Source organism: Microcaecilia unicolor, unplaced genomic scaffold (genome assembly GCF_901765095.1).
Source record: "Microcaecilia unicolor unplaced genomic scaffold, aMicUni1.1, whole genome shotgun sequence".
Taxonomy (NCBI): domain Eukaryota; kingdom Metazoa; phylum Chordata; class Amphibia; order Gymnophiona; family Siphonopidae; genus Microcaecilia; species Microcaecilia unicolor.
This window is the reverse complement of record NW_021963786.1, coordinates 304,499-328,700: the sequence shown is the minus strand read 5'-3', so window position 1 is coordinate 328,700 and position 24,202 is coordinate 304,499. Positions and strand designations below refer to the sequence as shown.

At 41.8% G+C, this 24,202-nt stretch overlaps 1 protein-coding gene across 1 annotated transcript in view; it reads left to right on the top strand.

Annotated features, from left to right (window-relative positions):
• Positions 1–24,202, top strand: part of LOC115459632 (cilia- and flagella-associated protein 65-like) — a 221,962-nt gene that overhangs the window by 91,337 nt on the left and 106,423 nt on the right. The window contains exons 18-21 of the mRNA XM_030189437.1: positions 5,768–5,990; positions 11,843–11,971; positions 20,747–20,923; positions 22,188–22,254. Coding sequence (XP_030045297.1) covers positions 5,768–5,990; positions 11,843–11,971; positions 20,747–20,923; positions 22,188–22,254 — 596 coding nt within the window. The remainder of the gene's footprint in view (positions 1–5,767; positions 5,991–11,842; positions 11,972–20,746; positions 20,924–22,187; positions 22,255–24,202) is intronic.

Genomic DNA, 24,202 nt, shown 5'->3' with positions numbered 1-24,202 from the left:
AAGTCACTTAACCCTCCATTGCCCCATGTAAGCCGCATTGAGCCTGCCATGAGTGGGAAAGCGCGGGGTACAAATGTAACAACAAAAAAAAGAGCCCTAACCTCTTTAATGTTTCCTTATATGAGAGATGTTCCATCTCTTTTATCATTTTGGTTGCTCTTCTTTGAACCTTTTCTAATTGTGCTATATGTTTTCTGAGATATGGTGACCAGAACTGAATGCAATACTCAAGGTGAGGTCGCACCATGGAACGATGTAGAGGCATTACAGTATTTTGGTCTTATTTACCAGCCCTTTTCTAATAATTCCTAGCATCCTGTTTGCTTTTTTGGCTGCCGCCACTCACTGAGCGAGAAATTTCAATGTATTATCTATGATACCTAGATCTTTTTCTTTGGGTGCTGACACATAAGGTGGACCCTAGCATCAGGTAACTATGATTCAGTTTATTCTTTCCAATGTGCATCACTTTGCATTTGTCCACATTAAATTTCAAATGCCATTTAGATGTCCAGTCTTCCAATATCCTAAGGTCTTCCAGTTTTTTACAGTCCGCATGTGTTTTAACAACCTTAAATAGTTTTGAATCATCTTCAAATTTAATCATCTCACTCATTGTTACGATTTTGAGATTATTTATAAATATGTTAAATAGCACCGGTCCCAGTTCTGATCCCTGTAGCACTCCACTATTCACCCTTCTCCATTGAGAGAAACGACCATTTAACCCTTCCCTCTGTTTTCTGTCCAATAACCAATTCCTTATCCAGACCAGAACATTGTCTCCTATCCCATGACCCTTTATTTTCTCAGGAATGTCTCATAAGGAACTTTGTCAAAAGATTTTCTGAAAATCTAGATACACTACATCAACCGGTTCACCTTTATCTACTTGTTTATTCACACCTTCAAAAAATGAAGCAAATTGGTGAGTGTTAAAAGAATTTTACCAATGATACTCACGAACACCACGAGACCAAGTCAGGCTTAAAGCAGTTTTATTTCTTGCAAGGAGACAAATCCAGCATACCCTCATGAAGTTGTCTGCCCTCCCCATACCTTCCCGTTTCTTATATACCTTTTTAGACTCTCATCTACGTGCAGCTGTACATGAAGCATATGTTACAGTTTTAGACCATTAGGAGGTTTTTACAAGCTAGCCAAAAAGCATATCTAAGAACATTCAGTTCTTCTTGTAACACACAAGGTCAGAAGCCGTTTCTTTTCTTATAATCTACACTTTTTAGTATATGTTAAAATGATTAACTCAATAATTTCCCTACATTTCCCTCCTGTTTATCATTGCTACATATACTTGCTCAAGTCTCTAAAATAGACTTTTCTCCAAGACATCTTCTTTTGTCCTGGGATTCATGTAGTCTTGAGTCTGTTATATACCAATGGGAGATATGTAGTCTTGTAAGGAAGCCTGGCTATTGCCCTTATTATCAGACTCTTCATGCTGGTACATAGTCTTGGTCAAGGTTCCATCAATGAGTCTTTGGAGTAAACCATGAATACATGGAATGCAGCAGCATCCACATATCACCAATATGGCTGTAGTCACAGCAACAGAGGTAAGTACTGAAGTAATCAGACTGCTCCAACTCCCAAACCAATCTTCCATCCATTTGGTGAATGGGTCATTAAAGCCAGAATTCTCCACCAGTTCCTTTGACGAGGCTGTCAGTCCGGCCAACACCTTGGTGATACTTCCATCGGGGGCTGTATTGTTCAGGATGTATGTACAACAAAACTCTCCAAACATCTGGCAGACTCCACCTTTTTCTGCCAGCAGCATGTCCAGTGCCAGTCGATTTTGCCATGCCATCATTGAAGTGGCATCAAGTTGCTCAGTGATTCCTTTTACAGCATCTCGGGTATAGTTGACAAATCTCTGCTGATTATAATATATATAGTTGATCCAGTCTACATTTTTATTGATTGTTACCCACCAGAAGAGGAAGGACTCAAATCCAGCAGTAATCTGGTTTCTTGACTTGAATTCATTAGGGCACTCCAATGTCATCTATATATATGTGTGGGTCAAATGATCCACCAGGTGTCATTGCCCTCTTCATTCTATGTGGACTTGATTTTGGTAGTTCCAGTGTGCCTGTGGGTAACATATAGAAAGGCATGCCGACTTATATTAATGCACACACCCCACACATCCACCAGACATCAGTTCTTCCTTGGTCTTGATTCTGGAACCAATCAAGATGGTATTTATAGCTGTGTTTTCCCATCAAGTTGACCCGATGATTGCAGTATGAGTCTGGTAGTGGCTTCAGATTTTGTCGCTTTCCTCATCCTTTTATAGAGAAGCAGGTGTAGTTACCCGGGTATGATGTTACTGCTGGTGGTCTAATCCTTCCTTTAGTGGGGGGGGGGGGGGGGGGGGATGGTGTGACATTATAAGGCAGGTTCCGCTGGGTCTATAACTTCTGTTATATAGCTGGACCATGCACTGCAATCCTTCAGGATCATCAAGACCCAATCTGAAGGGTATGGTTCCTAAGGAAGGTCTTGCCTTAGCACAAGCCACACAGTCAGACTTGTTCATTTCTCCAGTAGTATAAATTACCTATGCCATCCATTCATTTTTTTTCCTGGTAACCCGTTTCAAGTCCCAATTTTTCTTCAGTTGTCAGATTAGCAAATCTGATCGTTGTGGGTTTGGGGAGTCTGAAGTTATCTGGAGAAATATTCCTCTCCAATATTTGGATAAAGAAATGTCCGATAGGATCAATCCCGGAAACGTACGCTCCTACAACGTACAACTGTTCACCTGTCTTCCAGGGTGTTTGTAGGGTAATTAGTAGTTTATTACAGCTTGTCTCACCTGTACACTCACACTGCCTTTTGGTTGTAATAGCCTCTTTCACTTCACCTTTTAACCATGTTAGCTGTCGTTTTCTCTTCTTTCCACCTTTGTAAATATGTGAAAAACATCTGGTCTGACACGTCCCATTTTAATTTGAACACACTTCTGATGGAGTTCATAGAAAAACGTCTAAAAATTGGTTTTGAAAACATCAATTTGGACGTTTTTGTGAGAAAAACATCCAAATGCAGATTTATGCCACTTTTTGGACATTTTTCTCTTTTGAAAATGAGCTCCAAGGTCACCTTAAGCAATAGTTTCTTGGATACAATCCTACTAATAGGTTTCATAAACACAGAAATAAAAATTCAACATGATGATTCCTTGCCAGATGAATCTTCACTGTGTTTCTCTACCGCTCCTAAATCCTCAGATACAAGACTAGAGCACTGGTGGATTGCTGCAACTTATTCACAAGGTATCACAAAGCAATTCAGAATAGCATAATAATCCAACAATAGAAAATGTAACAGGTAAACCTATCTCTATTCAGCACTCAACTGATGATTCAGAAATTGACAGGGAATCAGCAGATCATATTCAGCATACTGATCTCTCTGATTCACACGACGTTAAATCGGCTTATTGTTCCTTAGTATGGTAAGGGATTTACGTTACAAGACGTATGAGGAGAGACTTGATGACCTGAACATGTATACTCTGGAAGAAACTTACGCCAAGCCCCCTCCCTGCCCATCTTCAAGTCTTTGCTTAAAGCCCACCTCTTCAATGCTGCGTTCGGCACCTAACCCTTACCGTTCAGTGAATCCAGACTGCCCCAATTTGACTGCCCCTATCGGACCGACCGTTCACTTGTCTATTAGATTGTAAGCTCTTTGAGCAGGGACTGTCTCTCTTTGTTAAATTGTACAGCGCTGCGTAACCCTAGTAGCGCTCTAGAAATGTTAAGTAGTAGTAGTAGTAGTATTACATATAGCAGTGATTTAACCAGAGCTGAGATTGTGATGTCATAATGCCTCATTCCACCAATGCCTAAGAGCCAACCTCATCAGTGATGTCACAATGGCTTGATTGTCCTATATTTGTCTCACTCTTATCTATTAGATTGTAAGCTCTTTGAGCAGGGACTGTCTCTCTTTGTTAAATTGTACAGTGCTGCGTAACCCTAGTAGCGCTCTAGAAATGTTAAGTAGTAGTAGTAGTAGTATATGATACAGACGTTCAAATATTTGAAAAGTATTAATCCACAAACGAACCTTTTCTGGCGATGCGAAGGAGGTAGAACGAGAGGACATGAAATGAGATTGAAGGGGGGCAGACTCAAGAAAAATGTCAGGAAGTATTTTTTCACGGAGAGAGTAGTGGATGCTTGGAATGCCCTCCCGCGGGAGGTGGTGGAAATGAAAATGGTAACAGAATTCAAGCACGCTTGGGATAAACATAAAGGAATCCTGTTCAGAAGGAATGGATCCTCAGAAGCTTAGCCGAGATTGGGTGGCAGAGCCGGTGGTGGGAGGTAGGGCTGGTGGTTGGGAGGCAGGGCTAGTGCTGGGCAGACTTACACAGTCTGAGCCCTGAAAAGGACAGGTACAAATCAAGGTAAGGTATACACAAAAAGTAGCACATATGAGTTTATCTTGTTGGGCAGACTGGATGGACCATGCAGGTCTTTTTCTGCCGTCATCTACTATGTTACTATGTTACTAATGTTTGAGCCACTCTGATAGAAAACGATGGCGATAGACTTTTAGGCTTGCCCATTCCTTGGTGTCTGCAGCAGATGAAGTCTGAGACTTGTGGGTTATGACCTTCTCCCAGCAGGTGGAGATAGCATTGAACTGAACTTTGTCTTATAGGACAGTATATATGAGGACATTCAGTATAGGGTGCCCATAGTTAGATGCCAGGATGATACATGCTAAGGACTGGATTCAGTAAATGGCACCCAAAGTTAGGCCAGGAAAACAGAAGAGTAGAGTATCCGATTTAACTTTCAGCACAAAAACAAGGAGATGTAAAGTCCAAATAAATAAAGAGTTTATTGTGATAAAACCTCTCTGAGGCTTGACACAATGCTGTGCTTTGGCGTTGCTGCCTGCATCAGGAGTCTGAGAATGTACAGCCAGTGAGTCTAAAATGGCTCTTAATGTATGGAGTAAAAAAAAAGTACCTTTAAAGGGTGACCTTCAAGCACAACAAAGTTGTGAAGCAAAGTATCTTCTTCCACGAACTTTCTTAAGCACAGATGCATCCACAGCAAGCTGGGGGGGGGGGGGGGGGGGGTGGGGGGGCATATCTACTTCACCTATATACTCAGGGACTTTGGACATGCGTGGAGAAGCTTTTTCACATTAATCAACTAAAATGTTGATTGATTACTGTGCCCTTCTGGTATTCAAGCTAAAGATTTCCCGAGAAGTTGTTCTAATTCAAACAGATAACCAACTAGTAATGTTATTCAAAGAGGCAGGCAAAATTTGGGAATTCACTATCACTGTGTAAGCAGCTCTTCAGGTGGTTTATCTATCTGTTGATGTAAATCAGATAGGTGACAAACTGAGTCACAGTCTAGATCTGCATGAATGGTCACTCAACCACACAGTCATCCAAAATCTATTTACAAGATTTATTTGCACCTCAGGATAATTCAAAATGTCAAATATTCTGTTCACAAGACCAACCCCTCACAGGTTGAGTCATGATGCATTTTCAATTTCATGGATCCAAGGCTTAAGAATAAATTTTAAAAAATATTAAAAGTTTAGTAGAATATATGTGGAACTGTGCTATACTAGGTGACATCATCAATTGATGTGACTGCATTCCCATGCTGTTTATGGAGAATATACTTGCTAGAGGTAGGCCACTTTGCTGTGCCTCCCATCATCCCATCCTAAGCGGTTCTGTTTCTCTTTCCAGCGGTGGATGTCAAGGACTTTCCTGAAAAGACCCTGCTATGCCACGTAGTAGCCCAAGGTGTGTTCCCTACGCTGTCCATCACAGATGCTTGCGCTGCTGGCAGTGCAAGAGGCATTGGCAAAGGACATCTCTGGAGGCTTATGTCTTTGGAATCTCTAAACTTATGCTTTGAACGTGATCCCACACCACCAGAGTTGATCTATCGGGTTCCCACGCGACACAGGTAAGGGGGAATCACTCCTACTGGGAAAAGATACAACTAGTCATCTCATTGAAGGTCCTGTGGTGAATAGAGAGGAGGGAGTAGTACCTAACAAAACAGGGTAAAGTGATTATTCCGGTCAGAATCTCAACGGCCATACGGTGGATAATTTCCATTAGTGGGGTAATAGACTCCATAGGTACATTGTGCCCATAGGACTCCAACTTATTTTCAAACGGAAACCTCTTGCAGGGTTTTTCTTTAAAAATAAAACTACCTTCAGAGAAAGGACTCCTGGAGGAATTCTTATCTGTGGTAAGAGGGGCAGTATTCCAAGTGTCAAGTACACCTAGCTGCTACCAAGAATGAGGCCCTTGTGGGTTTTGTGAAAAGCCAACCAGTAATAAGGACCTAGAGTCTATCATGTATCACCATACAGGGACAGACTGAAGGACCGTCAAGCCCAGTATCTTGTTTTCAACAATAGCCACCTGGCAAAATCCCTTTTCATATCCAGAGGTTCTAGTAGCAGAACTATCAGGTCATCTACAGAAGCCTAGCGGAGATTGGGTGGCAACACCAGTAATTGGGAAGCAAAGCTAGTGCTGGGCAGACTTCTACAGTCTGTGCCCTGAAAATAGCAAGGACAAATCAAGGTCAGTTATACATATAAAGTAACTGATACAATAAGTTTATCTTGTTGGACAGACTGGATGGACTGTACAGGTCTTTATCTGCCTTCATCTACTATGTTACTATCCTACTACTCATATTTTGTTGTTCTACTGTCCACCATCCTTGAAAATAGCTGATTGGGACCTTGTGTTCCAAACTTTAGCAGATGCTACTACTAAATTTTCTAACCCAATAATCCTTGGGGACTTCAATATTCATGTTAACATCCCTACCCTATCACATTCTTCTCATTTTCTTAAATATCTTACAGACTTGAACTTGTTTCAGCTTGTTAACTTGCCCACCAAGTCTGCTGGACATACATAGTTGAATCAAATGGTTCTTTATCTTCTTTATTTGGTAATTTTCAATCTGTTCCATTTTCCTGGACTGATCATTCTTTGGTTCTTTTTTATTTTGATATTTGTTCTCCTACTATTCTTGTACAACAACCTGGTGAATGGAGAAGGAAACTATCTTCCATCAATTTCTCCTCCCTATCACCACTCTCCAGGCTTTTTCCTACCTTACCTATTGATAAGCAGGTTGCTTTGTGGGACTCTCTCTTATCAAATAAACTTGGTGAGCTTGCTCCTCTCTGTTTTGTCAAGATTGGAACTGGGAAAAATAATTCGTGGTATCATAGTGGGTTTACTTTTTTTAAGCGCCAGGTATGACGTACAGAATGTTTCTGGCGTAAGCATAGAACGCTGGAAGCACATCATGCCTGTAAAACTCAACAGTGTTATTATACAGCACAAGTGAAAAAAGCTAAACAGATGTTCTTTACTAATGCCATAAGAAGGCTTTAGATTCCAATAAAAAAACTTTTCAGTTTTTAATACCCTTACACAACCTTGCTCCTCATCGACCTTAGCTAACATTTCTTCGGCTGATACTTTGGCCCAATATTTTCTTGCCAGTGCTGACCTTATTACCCAAGTCTCTTTTCTAACTACTCAATGGTCTTCTTTTAATTTGCCCTCGAAGGAGGTTATTTCTAAATCCCTAACTGGTATGCACATCAGTACCTGTGCTTTAGATCCAGTTCCCTCCAGTTGGCTTAAATTGACTTCTCTTGATTTGTTGCCATTGGTCCACCAGCTGGTTTCCCATTCATTGGATGATAGTGTTGTCCCTGATTCACTTAACCAAATCAGAAAGCGCAAATGGGCCTCCAGGAACAGGACAAAAGTAATCTTTATTGTAAATACCCGACACGAGCCGTGTTACGGCGTCCAAGCACCTGCGTCAGGGTTTGCAAGAAAAATCCTTTGATGATGATTTTTGCAACACCACCACTGTTGGTACTTCAACATTTTTCTGATTCACAGACCTCAGTCCTGTAGACCAAAGGTGTTGTCTAATAAAAGACCACCAAACTAACAAAAAAACAATAATTCACCGAATACTCAAAAAAACCCTGACTCTGATCTATCTGTTCCAGCACATTACTACCCAATCTCTAACTTTCCCTTTCTAGCAAAAATACTGAAAAGGTAGTGTTCCAACAATTGAAATCTCATTTAGAATCAGCATTAGCATTGCATCCTCATCAATCTGGTTTTAGAGTTGGTTATAGTGCAGAGATGGTCCTAACAGCATTGTTGAGCAAGGTCTGTAATAAGTTGGACAATGGTTACATAGCTCTGGAAGTCTCACTTGATCTGTCTGCTACCTTTGTTGTGGTCTTTCTTAGAAGACTTCTTTCAGTTGGTATTTCAAGGTCGGTTTACAGTTGGTTTGCATCTTTTTTTCATAAGCGTATGTTTAAGGTAATTGTTAATGATCATTTATCAAAAACCTTTGCTGTGGGATACCTCAAGGATCCATGTTATCTCCAATTAAATTTCCATTTTTTTCTCAGTCCTCTGGTTTGTTTAATTCAGTCAATGGGGCTAAGTGTTCATGTGTACACTGATGACATCCTTATAGTCTATTATACTGTTAATAACCAACCTGATTTGACTTTGTTACAACTATGTCTGGATAGAGTTGCAGGTTGGTTATCTAATAATCACTTGGTGCTTAACCCACAAAATAAAGTTGCTTATTGGCTTACAGGACAAGCCTCTCTGCTATTCACTAATCTGGTTCTCTTTGGACTTTCTGTGCATCCAGTAGATAGTTTTAGGTACCTAGGCATGATCCTAGATTCCAAATTGACATTCTCTTCACAACTTTCTTCAGTCCTTAAATCTGGCTTTATGGCTCTTCTCAAGTTGAGATCAGTGTGGATTTATGTTGATCATTCAGTCCTTCTTGCTTTGTTAGGAGTAGCCTAGTGGTTAGTGCAGTGGACTTTGATCTTGGGGAACTGAGTTCGATTCCCACTGCAGCTCCTTGTGACTCTGGGCAAGTCACTTACTCCTCCATTGCCCCTGGTACAAAATAAGTACCTGAATATATGTAAACCGCTTTGAATGTAGTTGCAAAAACCTCAGAAAGGTGGTATATCAAGTCCCTTTCCATTTCATTTTATCTCGCCTGATCTATTGAAATATAGTATATTCTGGTATCACTGAGGATGAATTGAAGTGTCTCCAGACAGTTCAGAACATGGCGGCTAGGGTGCTTAATCTTTGGACTGTCTGGTATCTTTCCTTTTATTTAATGGAGTTCTTTTCATTTTACTAGATTTATTGTAAATTGTTCTGATTTGCTTTGCAATTAAGGGCGATTTCATAAAATTACCAATAAACATGAACAAAAGAGTAAAACATCAAGAGCAGGAATCAGGACTTTAGAACAAGAAACCAATCAAAAGAGTATAACCCCCTTGGAAATCCCCCTGCTGCAGGGCAGAACTCTGGGAGTTTCTTGGAGGTCACTATAAGGGTAGTGATATTCATGGGAAGAGATAACGAGGTACATTTTTTTTGTTACATTTGTACCCCGCGCTTTCCCACTCATGGCAGGCTCAATGCAGCTTACATGAGGCAATGGAGGGTTAAGTGACTTGCCCAGAGTCACAAGCAGCTGCCTGTGCCTGAAGTGGGAATCGAACTCAGTTCCTCAGCTCCCCAGGACCAAAGTCCACCACCCTAACCACTAGGCCACTCCTCCACTGTTGCTACTATTTGAGATTCTACATGGAATGTTGCTATTCCACTAGCAACATTCCATGTAGAAGTCGGCCCTTGCAGATCACCAATGTGGCCGCGCAGGCTTCTGCTTCTGTGAGTCTGACGTCCTGCACGTACGTGCAGGACGTCAGACTCACAGAAACAGAAGCCTGCGCAGCCTTCTACATGGAATGTTGCTAGTGGAATAGCAACATTCCATGTAGAATCTCCAATAGTAGCAACATTCCATGTAGAATCTCCAATAGTATCTATTTTATTTTTGTTACATTTGTACCCTGCGCTTTCCCACTCATGGCAGGCTCAATGCGGCTTACATGAGGCAATGGAGGGTTAAGTGACTTGCCCAGAGTCACAAGCAGCTGCCTGTGCCTGAAGTGGGAATCGAACTCAGTTTCTCAGTTCCCCAGGACCAAAGTCCACCACCCTAACCACTAGGCCCCTACCTAAGGTGTGGGGCAAAGAATGTTAGAAGTAGTGAGTGGAAAAGGAGAAGGTTCTTCAGTTACCCATCCCCTGATGAGACCCAGAGTATTGAGGAGGAATCCCAGGCTTTTTCCTCCTTTTGTAATCTAATCTCCACTAGATTGCTTACTACTGCGTAACCCTGGTAGCGCTTTAGAAATGTCAAGTAGTAGTAGTAGTACTCAACTAGGGAATCCCTTTTGTTTGTGCACTAATGTTGCCATTAGCATGGAACCATTTTTAAAAATTACTGTGGGAGCACTAACCACCACCTATTCTGTAGGCAGTAAGGGCTCTGTGTTACCAGTGCGCTAACCAGTTAGTTCGTGGCAATGTCGATGCACTAACTGGTTAGCGCAGGAATGCCCACTCTCTGCCCCTTACACGTCTCCTCAAAAAAATTTCTACTATGCGGTTACCGTGCAGACATTCCAAAACTAACCTATGACGCCTTAGTGCATGCCATGTTAGGCTATGTTGTGCTCTGTTAAGCATACATTAACACCTAACACAGCTTAGTAAAAAGACCCCTGTGTAAGATATGTGTGTATTTACAAAATAGTGCTGGGACAAATTTTTACCATTTCTGCATGTCTGCGCACACACACACCCTCACCCTCACATTATTATCTGCATTGACAACATTGGCAAATGGTCTTTGTCTTTTTGACTTAAACTTAATACGAATTTGAATCATATTCTAAGGTTTATTCCAGATCCTGAGGGAACCTAATTTAGTGTAGAAAAAACATCAAGGGTCCTGGGAATGATGGCGCCTCAAGTTAATAGTTTGGTCCAGAAAGCTTTTTTCAAACTTGAACAATTAACGCTTAATGCGTTCATGTTTTTTTCCTGATCATAGTAAAATCATTGTCCAGCTGTCAATTTCATCACCAATTGACTACTGCAATTCTCTTTAGGTATTTCTGCTTAATTAGTACATAACATTTAGTTTATTCAGAATATAACTGCAAGGTTGCTCTATTGTAAGTTTAAGTTTGACCATGTCTCGCCACTGTTTAGAGAAATACACTGGCTCGAATACATTTTAAGGTGGTGTGTCTGATTTTCCAAACCTTAGGCCATTATCCCAATGGATTTGTCTCTTTGATTAATTTGTGGGGCTTAAATATAGAAAGTCATAAGTGTAATTATCTGCTTTTGGGATAATTTCTGTTAAAAATGTTAAATATAAATTGTCAGTAACAAATTCATTTACATATTTATCAGTGAAACTTTAGAACAACTTGCCAAATGAAATCTACTCTTCTATGTGTTATTTTCATTTTCAAAAGTTGATGAAATCATATTTATTTCCTAAGTGTTTGTAACAGGTTTTTCTCTTTGTTTTAGCGATGATTATATTAGATTGTAATTCTTGGCTACTGTACCAGTAATTTTTTTTTGTTACCAGCTTTGAATCTTATTAAGGGATTAGGCGGGTAATAAATCCCCCAAGATAAGATAAGGTGAATTACTAACATAAATAAACTGGCAAAGGTACCCAAGCAATAGCACCTGCCCTGCAAAAACATTGATCAACATTGATTTTATGTAGTTACAACTTATAAATCCATAAAAATAGAAGGCCTGACCACAATGTATAGTGTACTCATATTTCTCTCTTTCTTCTTTCCATTCCACTAAAAGCACTCGGAGATGTCCTTCTGTTTTCACTCCGGCCATACTGGATTTTAACTTTGGGGCTGCCCCTGTAGATTCGGAGCCCACCATAGTACTTCTCATGCTGGAGAACCGAGGTGTAGTGCCTGTTACTTGGTAAGTGCTCCTGATCAGCGTTTCATGAACATGTAGAATTCTGCATAATAGCCACTCCTGACGTACACTGAACATAATTTATTTCTATATACTCTGACTCTCCCATCTTGAGGTAGATATAATAGGCATCTCAGAGACTTGGTGGAAAGAGGACAATCAATGGGACACTGTGTTAACAGAGTACAAATTGTATCACAGTGATAGAGAGCGTCAAATTGTGTGTGTGGGGGGGATTGTGTTATATGTTAAAGAGGAAATTGATTCAAATAAAATAAACATTCCACATGAAACAGATAGCAGCGTGGAATCATTATTATTTTTATTTATTATTACATTTGTACCCCGCGCTTTCCCACTCAAAGTAGGTTCAATGCGGCTTACATAATAATAAGGATTACAGAGTATTGATAGAGACAATGTAAGATATTTTTAGCAAAATAATAAAAGAGATAGGTGGGTAGAGATGGGCAAGGGTGAGAGGAGTAGGAGAGGTAATGAGTAAGGGGTTTTTGAGCATTGGAGGTGGGGTAGAGGGGATGGGACAAGGGATAAGCATAGGGAGATTTGGTGGGAGATGTAGTCCGGGTCATTGTCTATGTCACCTGGATATGTATTGGGTAAATGGGTCAAAGGATTAAATTGGGTCATTTGGGTAGGCTTGCTTGAACAGATGGGTTTTATTATGGATAGAAATTCCATGTGTGAAGGGAAGGTGTATTCTTGTAGGACTGTACTACCGTCTGCTGGGACAGGACGAACAGATGAAGAAATGTTTACAGAAATTAGGAAAGCTGGTAAATTGGGCAATGCTATAATAATGGGTGATTTCAATTACCTCAAAATAATGGAATCTGTAGAACTCAAAACCAACACTGCAAAGTTAGTTATACATAACTTAGTATTCGAAGGCACGTCTTGTGTATTTCAGTGAAAGAATGGTGGAGAAAAAAAGACTTCAGTCCTATCGGAGACACCTCAATTTGAATGAAACACCTTCATAAATAAAGAGGACTCCTTTTAATCATAAGTCTACAAAACAAAACTCCACTCCCAAATAGATATTCATGAAACAAAAACAAGACCACCTTTCAAGAATACCAAAAGGACGAGACTCAATTTTATAGTATCATGAAAAAATCGTTACTTATCTTGGATGGCAGAAGTATTCCTTATCATATGCCTTTTAATTGTAGTAATAATCCACAGATATCCCAACAGGGAAGCCCTGTTTCTCCTTTATCAGGCTGCTTCAGGGGATAAAACTTCTTCAATCAATAAACATCCAAGATCGCATGTATTCTCCACCCAATTAGTCTCTTGTGGCACTTTACAAAATGGCGATTCGCTTCTTGCAGACGCTAAGGATCTATACCTTGTGTGCAACGTTCTACTGTCTCCGATAGTACTAAAGTCTTTTTTTCTCCACCATTCTTTCATTGAAATACACAAGACTTGCCTTCGAATACTAAGTTAAGTATATATAGAACTAACTTTGCAGTGTTGATTTCAATTGCCCCAATATGACTGGATAAATGTTACTACTACTACTACTACTTAACATTTCTAGAGCGCTGCTAGGGTCAAGATTTCCTGAATAGAGGTGTAGTGGTTAGGTGCCGAAGGCAACATTGAAGAGGTGGGCTTTGAGCAAGGATTTGAAGATGGGCAGGGAGGGGGCCTGGCGTATGGGCTCAGGGAGTTTATTCCAAGCATGGGGTGAGGTGAGGCAGAAAGGGCGGAGCCTGGAGTTGGCGGTGTTAGGGAGTGCCAGGGAGATCAAATTTCTAAATTTCTTGAAAGCTATTATACAGCGATATATGCCATCTTGATCCTTGCGTTCTGAGCATCAGCATTTGCTTGTAATTCCTGTATTACAGCATGTACGTTTGGAATTCACAAAGTTGGGTACTTATTCTATCAGAGATCCCATTGAATGGAACAGTTTGCCACTGTGGCTTAAATGTGAAACCTGTAAATCAACATTTCAGAAACGCTTGAAAGATTTTTTGTTGCTTAGGGCCTTTTACAATTAGATTGATGCTGCATTTGATCTGTTGTTGAGTTCTTTCATAATTCGTATTTGTTTATTGTATTTTATGAATGTTTTACTGTAACCCGCCCTGGATAAGGGTGAGCAAAAATAACACATCTAAATTTAAATCTAGATGTAATAAATGACTGGTTCTTGGAGCAACTTGTCCAGGAACTGACAAGAGTGGGAGCCATTTTGGATCTGGTCCTTGGTGGAGTGCAGGGCATAGTGCAAGAGGTGGCGGTGTTGGGTCTTCTGGGAAACAGTGATCATAACATGATCATGTCTGAGCTAATATCTGGGATGAACCCACAAAGGAAGTCTACTGTAGCTGCATTTAATTTTCGAAAGGGCAACTATAATAAAATGAGGAAAATTGTTAAAAAGAAGCTAAAAGGATCGGCTGCAAAGGTTAGGACACTAAATCAGGTGTGGACATTATTCAAAAATACCATTTTGGAAGCCCAGACCAGATTCATTCCACGTATTTGCAAAGGTGGAAAGAAGAGAAAATAATAGCCAGCATGGTTAAAAGGTGAAGTGAAAGAGGTTATTCTCCGAGGACAAGCAGGCCAATATTCTCACATGTCCAGTCCAGAGCTTGTGACAAGCTTTTAAAAACAGAGTCTTCTGGAGCGTGAGTGGATCTACACTGTGCCTGCGCGAGTACCTTCCCGCCTGCCGCGCAAATGCAAGAACATCAGTTACTTTTTTCTTTTTTTAAATTCTTTATCATTTTAAAGAATACAAAGATACATTCTTTGAAAAGATACACCCATTTTAGATACATAGAATTAAGGAAATATGCTACATAAAGAATCTTTTCCAAATTGGGTTTATAGTCCTCTAGAAAAGTGGATTCAAGATGGTCATAACCAAAGGAAGTTGGTATATTAAGAAATAATATATAACAAAAATCAAGCAGTGGTTCCATTTAATACATTTACGGGACTCTTATTTGAATTAAGGTCTAGTCTCTTTTCATATCAAGGAATGATCTCAATTGTTCAGGTTCAAAAAAAATATATTTCTTCTCCTTGAATATCAAAATACATTTACAAGGGAAACGTAATTGGAAAACAGCCCCTATGCTAACAGATTCCTGCTTCATATCCAGGAATTTCTTCCGCCTCTGTTGGGTCCAACGAGCAATACATCAGTTACTTTTTTCCATGGTGAGGACGTGTTTTTTCTACTCTCCTCACAGCTACCGGTCCGGTTCTCTCCTGAGTTCTTTTGTGCCTTTTTTAATTGTTTCTTCGTTAGGGTTATTTTCTTCACGTTTTCGCTTTCCTTCTATTTTTTCTCTTGTTTTACGGGACACCATCAAGCTTTTTACCTCCTCTTCTAATTGCTTTCAGTGTGGCTTTTTGCCTTCTAACCAGAACCCAGTACGTCAAAGCGGCTCAACATCGATGTCAACATCGTGTTTGTGATGTTGGTGTTGACGTCGCCGGTGAACACTATTGGGGTCCCTGGAGCCAACCACTTGTTTCATATGCTGGTGCTGACTGATTGGTGCCAAAATGCAGTGATGTCGTCGGTATCAAACATAGCTTCAACGTCGTTTTTCATGCCTCGGCATCAAGGATCATCATCTATACCAGCTCTTCAGGCATCAAGCATCAGTGTCTCCCAGGCACTGTATCAGATCTCGATACCTTGTCGATGACACAACATCTAAGCAGAAGCAGCTGAGGGTCCGAAGTCCTTTGGAGTACATTGACATCCAGGGTGCTTGCATCAGCAATGCTTTTCCACTTAGCCCTGTCGGGGCTTTACCTACAGGGCGCATATGATTTTGCAGAGTGCATGGGCATTCAGGGTGCTTGCATCTGCCATGCTTCTCCTTTCAATGGTTTTTCCCTCAGCCTGTAGCCCTACTGCTATTGCAGCTTGCCTCAGTGTCTGCATAGACATTCTGGGGCTTGTTTTTCATTCCTATCAAAGGCATCAATGCCGTGGGTGCTTGCACCCGCCATGCCTCTTCAGTTAGTTCTTGTGCCTCGTATGAGACCTGTGGTGCTGCTCTTGCATGCGGTACCGGCATCGATTGCCACATCGATTGACAGTCACGGCATCTGTGTCGATGCTCTGGGATTTTGTCGTTTGTTCTCGACAAGGGCATCGATGTCACGTGTGCTTGTGCCTGCCATGCCTCTTCAGTCAGTCCACATGGCTCAGATGAGACCTGCTGTGCCATTTCATGCTGCACCGGCATCAATTGCCTTGTTGATCGACGGTCTTGGCGTTTGCGTCAGCACACTGGGATTTTTTCGTTTGTTCCTGTTAACGGCATCGACGTTGTGGGTGCTTGCGTCCACCATGCCTCTTGAGTCAGTCCACTGGGTGCAACCTGCGGCACCAACAGTCGTCTTTGGGACTGGAATACTACCTCGACGTCCCTATTAGAGCTGTGATCTCGGCCGATGCATCTTTGGTCTCAGTCCCCCTAGGACAGATCCTGCCTGACACCGATGACATGCGCAGGTACATCAGTACAAGATCTCTGATGTTCTTCTGAGCAGACGTCCTGAGGCATGCCATCTGACCTTCTCACCTCCATCCATCTGTGGCACCTTGCCTTCTGCAGAGGTTATTGCAGCTGCCATCCTACCCCCTTATCCATGTGGAGGTTTGACCCACAGCTCAATTTGACCTCCTGGGACTTTGAATCTCCTTCTGGGGAATCTACCTCCTCCTTCACCTCTCCCTGATGTTTCTGAGAGGATTGGGAGGTCCCTTCTGTCACTACTTCTCCTCCCCAAGGATAGAGCTTCTTTGTACCTCTTTGTGGCTTACCTAGATTTGTCAGCCTCGCTCCATGGCGATTGGATATGCGAGCTAGAGGTTATAGCAACTTGGCTATATGCCCCCCCAGTTGACCGCGCTGCCACCTTAGCTTCATTTCGATGGCTGTTCTTCAGTCCTTAGCCATATCGGTTCTCCATGAGTGTATTCTTCTGTGGCCTGGTATGTGTCACCCTAGGTTACCAACCTCTCTCCCTTGCTGAAATCGATCATCCATTTTGTGAGTTGGCCGGACACTACCAAGTGTATTTTTATTTGGGTCGAGTGACATTTGTCCTGTGCCTTATCATGGTCTCAGCTATCAGTGAGAGGCTACGCTCACCCTTATGGCTACCTGACTTTTTTTTTCCATTGACAGTTCTATAATGGGAAAATGGATACCTGTGCTACCTTTTCAAAGACATACCTCCCTCTTTATCTCAGAGATTTTTGTCAACAACTTGGGCAGCACTCCCTCCGGTTGTGGTGGAGTGGGTACACCATTTCTTCTGCGTCTCACTGGGCTCAACTCCAGCACTTTTGTTCTCGTTCGTGGCCTGTACCTTACCCTGAATATCTCTCCATCCATGGCAAGGAATGTGCTTGTCACTATCTCTGGAGATTTGGACTGCTGGACCAGCGCCATCACGGAGGCCCAATCAGTTGAAGGGGAGCTGCTTTTTTTCGGGTCAAGGCCCCGGCTGCTAAATTACCATTAAGAGCATCTTTCTTCTGCTCTCAGTGCGGCAAGCTCATTGCAGACCTGCAGTTCCAGGATCTTACCTCTTCCTTTTCACTATGTGTCTACCTGTAAGACAATGTATTTTCCTTTCTGGTTGGTTGGCTATTGAAGAGCTTGCTCACGTACGATGCTCAGAGGTCCATTTGGGGTGCATTTCTATTGCATTGCATCTCCTGGGAGGTGTTTTCAACCCCCAGGTTGCTTCTTTGCAGTCCCTCTTTTTTTTTTTGGGGGGGGGGGGGTTAAATCCTAAGGAATACCCCCTCCCCCGCCTCAGCATTGGTGTTTATCTCAGTGCCAGGAGAGTGACCGCTCTTGTTGCGCTTGCCGCCTGGGTTCCAGCCACCGAGATAACCTTGTGCTCTTATCCCTTGTGTAAGGATCCTTTTTCTATTCTCTCTACTTTTCACTTCAAAGTGGGTTGTCTGTCATTTCCACACTCTTGCTTTCGTGTGTGTTATGGAGATTCCGCTTCCATCTCCTCTTCCTGAATAGTCCTTGTCTGCTGCAGAGGCGAGTGTTGTTAGCTGCCTGCTTTACCGTTCTCTCTCAAGATTTTACTCTTTGGGTTCTGGTTCGGTGTTTCTTATTTCAGATTGCTGGGTCACTCCATTTTGAACCTAGTAACTGTCCTATTTTTTGTTTTCTATTGCATTCAAGTGAATTTCGCACGGACACTGAGTCCTTGTCTCAACTTCTGTTGGTCTTTTCTTTGCAGTGGTGATTCTCACCAGAATCCTTTCATGATCTTCTGTCCCGGTGTGCGTGTTCTGTATCCTTTGCACTGCCAGTGTTCTTGGCCAACCTTTTATTTAGTTGCCAGCTAGAAGCCCCCAATCTCTATTCACGTTCCTTTTTTTTTTTCACTCAGCTGTGTGATCGCAGTGCTTGAGCCCTAGTTCATCCGTTAGCTTCCATCTGCTGCTGGGATCTGTACTGGGATCGGTGCTATTTAACACATTTATAAATGATACGGAAATCGGAATGACGAGTGAGGTGATTAAATTTGAAGATGACACAAAACTATTCAAGGTTGTTTAAAATATGTGCGGACTGTGAAATATTTTAGGAAGACCTTAGGAAATTGGAAGACTGGGTGTCCAAATGGCAGATGAAATTTAATGTGGAAAAATGCAAGGTGATGCACGTTGGAAAGAATAATCCAAATCACAGTTATCTGATACTAGGATCCACCTTGGGGGCCATCAACCAAGAAAGAGTTTTAAGTTTCATTGTAGATAGCTGAAATCTTCTGCTCAGTGTGTGGTGGCGGCCAAAAAAGCAACCAGGATGCTAGGAATTATTAGGAAAGGGATGGTGAATAAGACCGAAAATACTATAATGCCTCTGTATCGCTCTATGGTGTGACCTCACCTTGACTATTGCGTTCAGTTCTGGTTGGTGTATCTCAAAAAAGATATAGTGGAATTAGAAAAGTTTCAAAGAAGAGCGACGAAAATGATAAAGAGGATGGAATGCCACTCATATGAGTAAAGTCTGTAGAGGTTAGGGCTCTTCAACTTGGAAAAGGAGACAGTTGAGTGGACATATGATTAAGGTTTACGAAATCCTGAGTGGTGTAGAGCGAGAAGAAAATTGATTTTTTTTTTACTTGTTACAAAAGTACAAAGACTAGGGGACACTCAAGGAAGTTATATGGAAATACTTTTAACACAAATTGGAGGAAATACTTTTCCACTCAACGAATAGTTAAGCTCTGGAACTTTTTGCCAGAGAATTTAGTAACAGCAGTTAGCATATCTGGGTTTATAAAAGGTTTGGACAAGTTCCTGGAAGAAAAGTCCATAGTCTGCTATTGAGACAGTCATGAGGAAGCCACTGCCTGCCCTGGGATTGGTAGCATGAAATGTTGTCATGATTTGGGTTTCTGCCAGGTACTTGTGACCTGGCTTGGCCACTGTTGGAAACAGGAAACTGGGCTAGATGGACCATTGGTCTGGCCCAGTATAGCTGATCTTATGTTCTTATTGTGATTGGGTCTCTAACCAGAAATTTCCTGAGAGCTCTTTCTGCAGTGTGCTATTCTGCACTATTTTGTACAATGTGGGGGAAATCAGTGTTTAATAGATAACATAAAAGCTGGTTTGGTAAAGAGACTTGGTTAGTAATTAGCTATGTGGTCACCAGACTTCATATACAGTTCTACAGAAGTCTAATGGCAACCAGAGAAAGTAATCCAGTCAACAAATGGCATCAGTAGGAGAACGAATAGCCATTTGGTATGAATGGGTGTCCTGTCGCTCCATTAGTTTAATGATTCTGTGGGCACTAAATCAGCAGCAGTACATGCAGGACTTATTCTAGTATTGTTTTATGTTCAGTGCCATCCTTTTATGGGTTCTTTATTTTGCATTACTTTGGGCCTCTTTGCAAAGTAATTAATGCAGATTAATGACAAAATTTGACATGTGTTAATGGCAAACCTTCCATGGTAATGTTTTTGAGTGAAGGGGAGTGTTGGCATGTGGGGAGGCAGCTGCAACATTAATGTACAGTTATCACATGTTAAGTCAGGGGCTGTTACCATAGAAAGCAGTTAAGTGCACCTCTTTGCTAGGAGCCTGTCTTGCAGGTAACACACGTTAATATCTGTGCATGCCTTTCCGCCCTTTCTCCACTCTTTCCTTCCCCCTTCCTGACGTTAACATTTAATCTAGGTTTAGCACATAGTAACTGTATTTCCTACATCTTAAGGATATTTTAATGTGTGTTACCTACTTAATGCACTTGAAGAACCATCTTAAACACCTACATAGTAACATAGTAACATAGTAACATAGTAGATGACGGCAGAAAAAGACCTGCATGGTCCATCCAGTCTGCCCAACAAGATAAACTCATATGTGTATACCTTACCTTGATTTTTACCTGCCTTTTTCAGGGCACAGACCGTACAAGTCTGCCCAGCAGTATTTCCCGCCTCCCAACCACCAGTCCCGCCTCCCATCACCAGCTCTGGCATGGACCGTATAAGTCTGCCCTCCACTATCCTCGCCTCCCAGCCACCAACCTCTCTTCCCCCACCTGCTCCGCCACCCAATTTCGGCTAAGCTTCTGAGGATCCATTCCTACTGCACAGGATTCCTGCACTTGAAGAACCATCTTAAACACCTAATGCTTCTTAGTGACTAGGCCTTTTTATGATTTAGTACAAGTGTGTTTCAGCCAGGGTTTCTTACTGCCTTCCTAGGACCTTTCTTTTCCCCGTTGACCAGCAGATCGAAATGGAGTGCTGGGCAGAGAGTGGAGAGTATGACCCCAATGAATTTCAACATCTCAGAATCCAGGACAGTAAACTGTTCACTATTTCTCCAAAATCGGGCAACCTGAACCCAGGGCAGCATCAGATCCTACAGCTCACATACAGGTACAGTGATAGCTCCTAACGTGGCACACCACTAAGACTGGCATCTCTTTCACGTCTGAAATGTTTAATTACTTACTATATATCAGCAGAAGTGTATGTAATCTGATTGCGGCTATCATTGCATCTGAATTCATATTAAGTTTGGTCAGATTTTTAGGCTGATTTCTTCAGATGCTTTCTCTTTGGTAGGGAAACATTTTCTTGTAGACCAAAAGTTCTACCATTTTGCCATTGCCTCCTTTTTAACACCAGCACCTCTGAGTCATTGGTTATGGTCTGTTCTTATTCCAACCAGATTCCCATTTCTGGCCTCTAGATCTGGGCATCTGTGAGCGTGATATCTAGAGTCCTAGGTTTTTATGTTTGGATTCAAGAAGCTGGCTGAGGCATTGGACCCTACGATGTTTCGTGCCCTCAATATCCCAATTTTATTTCTCTATTTGTTTACATGGGTTAAATACAGCTTTCCAAATAGTTCAAAGTGCATACCAAAGTATTGTAAATAACAGTAGAGTGAACAAAGAAACTGCGCAGAATAAAGTCTGGGGGGCAGTTCTGTAACTGGGCACCATGTGTTAGGTGCCACGATCATAAGTGCTGAGGGCCACTTCTGTAATGGCAGCATAGAAGCATAATCCTGCATTTGTGCACGTAGAGATAGGCCTGCATAACTGGGCATATCTAAGTGCTACATGTCACGCACTGTAAATTACACATGGAAGTGGGAGCCCCGTCCTTGCCCCTCATGCAGTTACGTGCCAGTTATCTCGCCCCTTTTGGGCGCATGGCATGCGTAAGTTCACGCCCACAGCTATAGAATTGTCTTAGCTGGGACAGATACAGTGAGGACATTGAATGTTTTCTGTCTTTGTTACATGTATTCCCCTGAGGTTTCCTTCTTTTATTTATAATGTAAAAGAGATCTGGAAGGAGTAGAAATTAATAGTTCAGACATGCGCTGGCAGCCAGTTCTTCCCAGAGTACCCTGAAGCTTCCAAAGGGCAATAATGAGACCAGTTTTACCTGCTTAAATGGACTTTTTGATTATTGCCCACCCTGTACACATTTTTGCTTTCATTATAGCAAAAGACCCTGTAGATCAAAACTGCCTGAGTAGTTTGATTATCTGCCTTTAAATCAGAACTCATGTCAGTCAGGAGGTAGTGACAGAGAGGTAGGCCACATGCCAGGTTTTGATACTTTTGAAATTCTAAATATTGTGGAAATAATTAATACTCTCTTTTCTTTTCTTCTTGCATGGAAGGCATGACGTCATCGGCACTGACCGACTGCCAGTCTTACTGAAGGTTTCTCACGGTCGGGAGATTTTGGTAAGACCTCACTGACCTCTCTCTGTCACGCTCTGGCTGTGTTAAAGTTCCATGATCTTCAATAGACCTGATTGAGAAAGTGTAGCTTCATAAGCTGTTGGGGGCCAGTATACTAGGTCATCAATTTAGAGTTGAGATAATTCATCTTAATCCCCCCACTAAAAAAAAAAAAACATTGTGTCTGTAATACAATTAGAGGAAGCCACTGGAAATACAATGTAAAGCTCTGTGATTCACTTATAAGAAATGTTAGGATTCCTAGAAATCCATTGCAAAGCTATGTCATTCATTTCTAGTATCCCTTGGAGTAAGCATTAGTGGAATGGAGGAGCGGTTAGTCCTAAGGAAGCCAGGGTTCAAATTTCACGGACTCTCTGGGTAACTTGGGCAAATCTCTTCACTCTGTTGTCTCAGCTGCAAACTTAGGAGACATGCAGAATCTTTACTGCAGAGTATGTAGAGGAGGAGGGGTAGAACACGGAAGGTGGGGGCTGAAACTGAGGTGAGAAAGCGGAAAGGTGGGGTTTGTTTAGGAAATGGTTTGCCAGAAGTGTAATCTCTTGACCATGGAAAAAGAAGAGGAAGATTCCTGGTCCTTGGAGCAAAGAAAGTGGACCTACAAGGCTACCACATTAACTTTATCCTAAAAGGACCTGAAACCAAGGTTTATAAGCTTCAGTATCAGCAATATTGGAAAATAGGGATCGGCTATATGTGTTTTAGGACCTGCAATTTCTCATTGGTCACAGGAGATCACAGACTGATGTTTAATAGAAACACTGCCATATGGGATCAAAAAAATTCCCAGTTCACAGGATATGGCTTGAGGGTGTTCCTTGACCATCATCTCAGCTGCGATTGACAGAACTCAGGATTGGGGAAACCACATTCTCTTTAAAATCAGATGATACCATGCTTTCCAACCGCTAATGAGGCCAGATACCAGCGATTACTAACATCTTCTTTTCCACATTTGGTGGAAAATGTATGTGCTATTTAGAAGAGCAGTGGAGACATTTTTGTTTCAAAAATATTTGTTGCCTAATAACTGATAATAGCTTACTCATATATCTTTTTAAATTGTTTCAATCTAGTAGTTATGTAGGAATTGATTATCAGCTAATGTTCATGTAATTCCTGGATCGTTCCAGTCGTAGAGAACTGTGTAAGTCATTGCGGACTTTAAGAATCTGAATGTAATGTACTATGATAGTTTCCAACTTTTTTGGCAGCATTGCAACAGCAAGAAGTTTTTATAGAGAAGGACAAATGTATTCTCTTAGTCAATCTGATCATATAAATTCTTATTTGTATGACCTACACTAGCTGCCGGTGGAGCTGCGGGTGCAGTTTAAATTAGGGACTTTAGGATCCAAGATGGCCGCACGCTAACGCACCTTGCTGCTGCTGTAACGCTATTCTAAGATGCCTAAGCGTAGAGGAAGAGCTGCTGCCCGAGTTTCCCAGACCTCCTCCCAAATACCTGGACCGTTGGATCGGTACATGCAGCGGAGGACTGGTGTGGAATCCGGGGCTGTTCTGAGGCGAGACACTGGCGAATTGGAGGAAATATCGGCGTCCCTTGAGCTGGAAACAACTCTCAGCCCCGAACAGAGACTCCCACCCCCACAGTCAATGGCAGCGAGTTCCCCGCTTCCTGGTTCGCTGAGTGGTGAAGTAGCTTCGGCGAAGGAAACCCAGAGTCAGCTTCAGATAGCGGAGGAGGGGAAGTTGTTGTCCCCAGGAGAAACTCGCCAACCAGAAACGGCAGGGGATTTACAAGCGACTGGATCGGGGAAGATTGAACAAGAATTTACATTTTCTTTGGACCTCATTACCAAACCCGAGACGGTAACTATGGATTCATTATGGGATCTTATGTCTCGTTTGGGACAGATGTTTCTAGCAATTTCAACTAAACAATCCCTAAAAATTAATGACTTGGAGG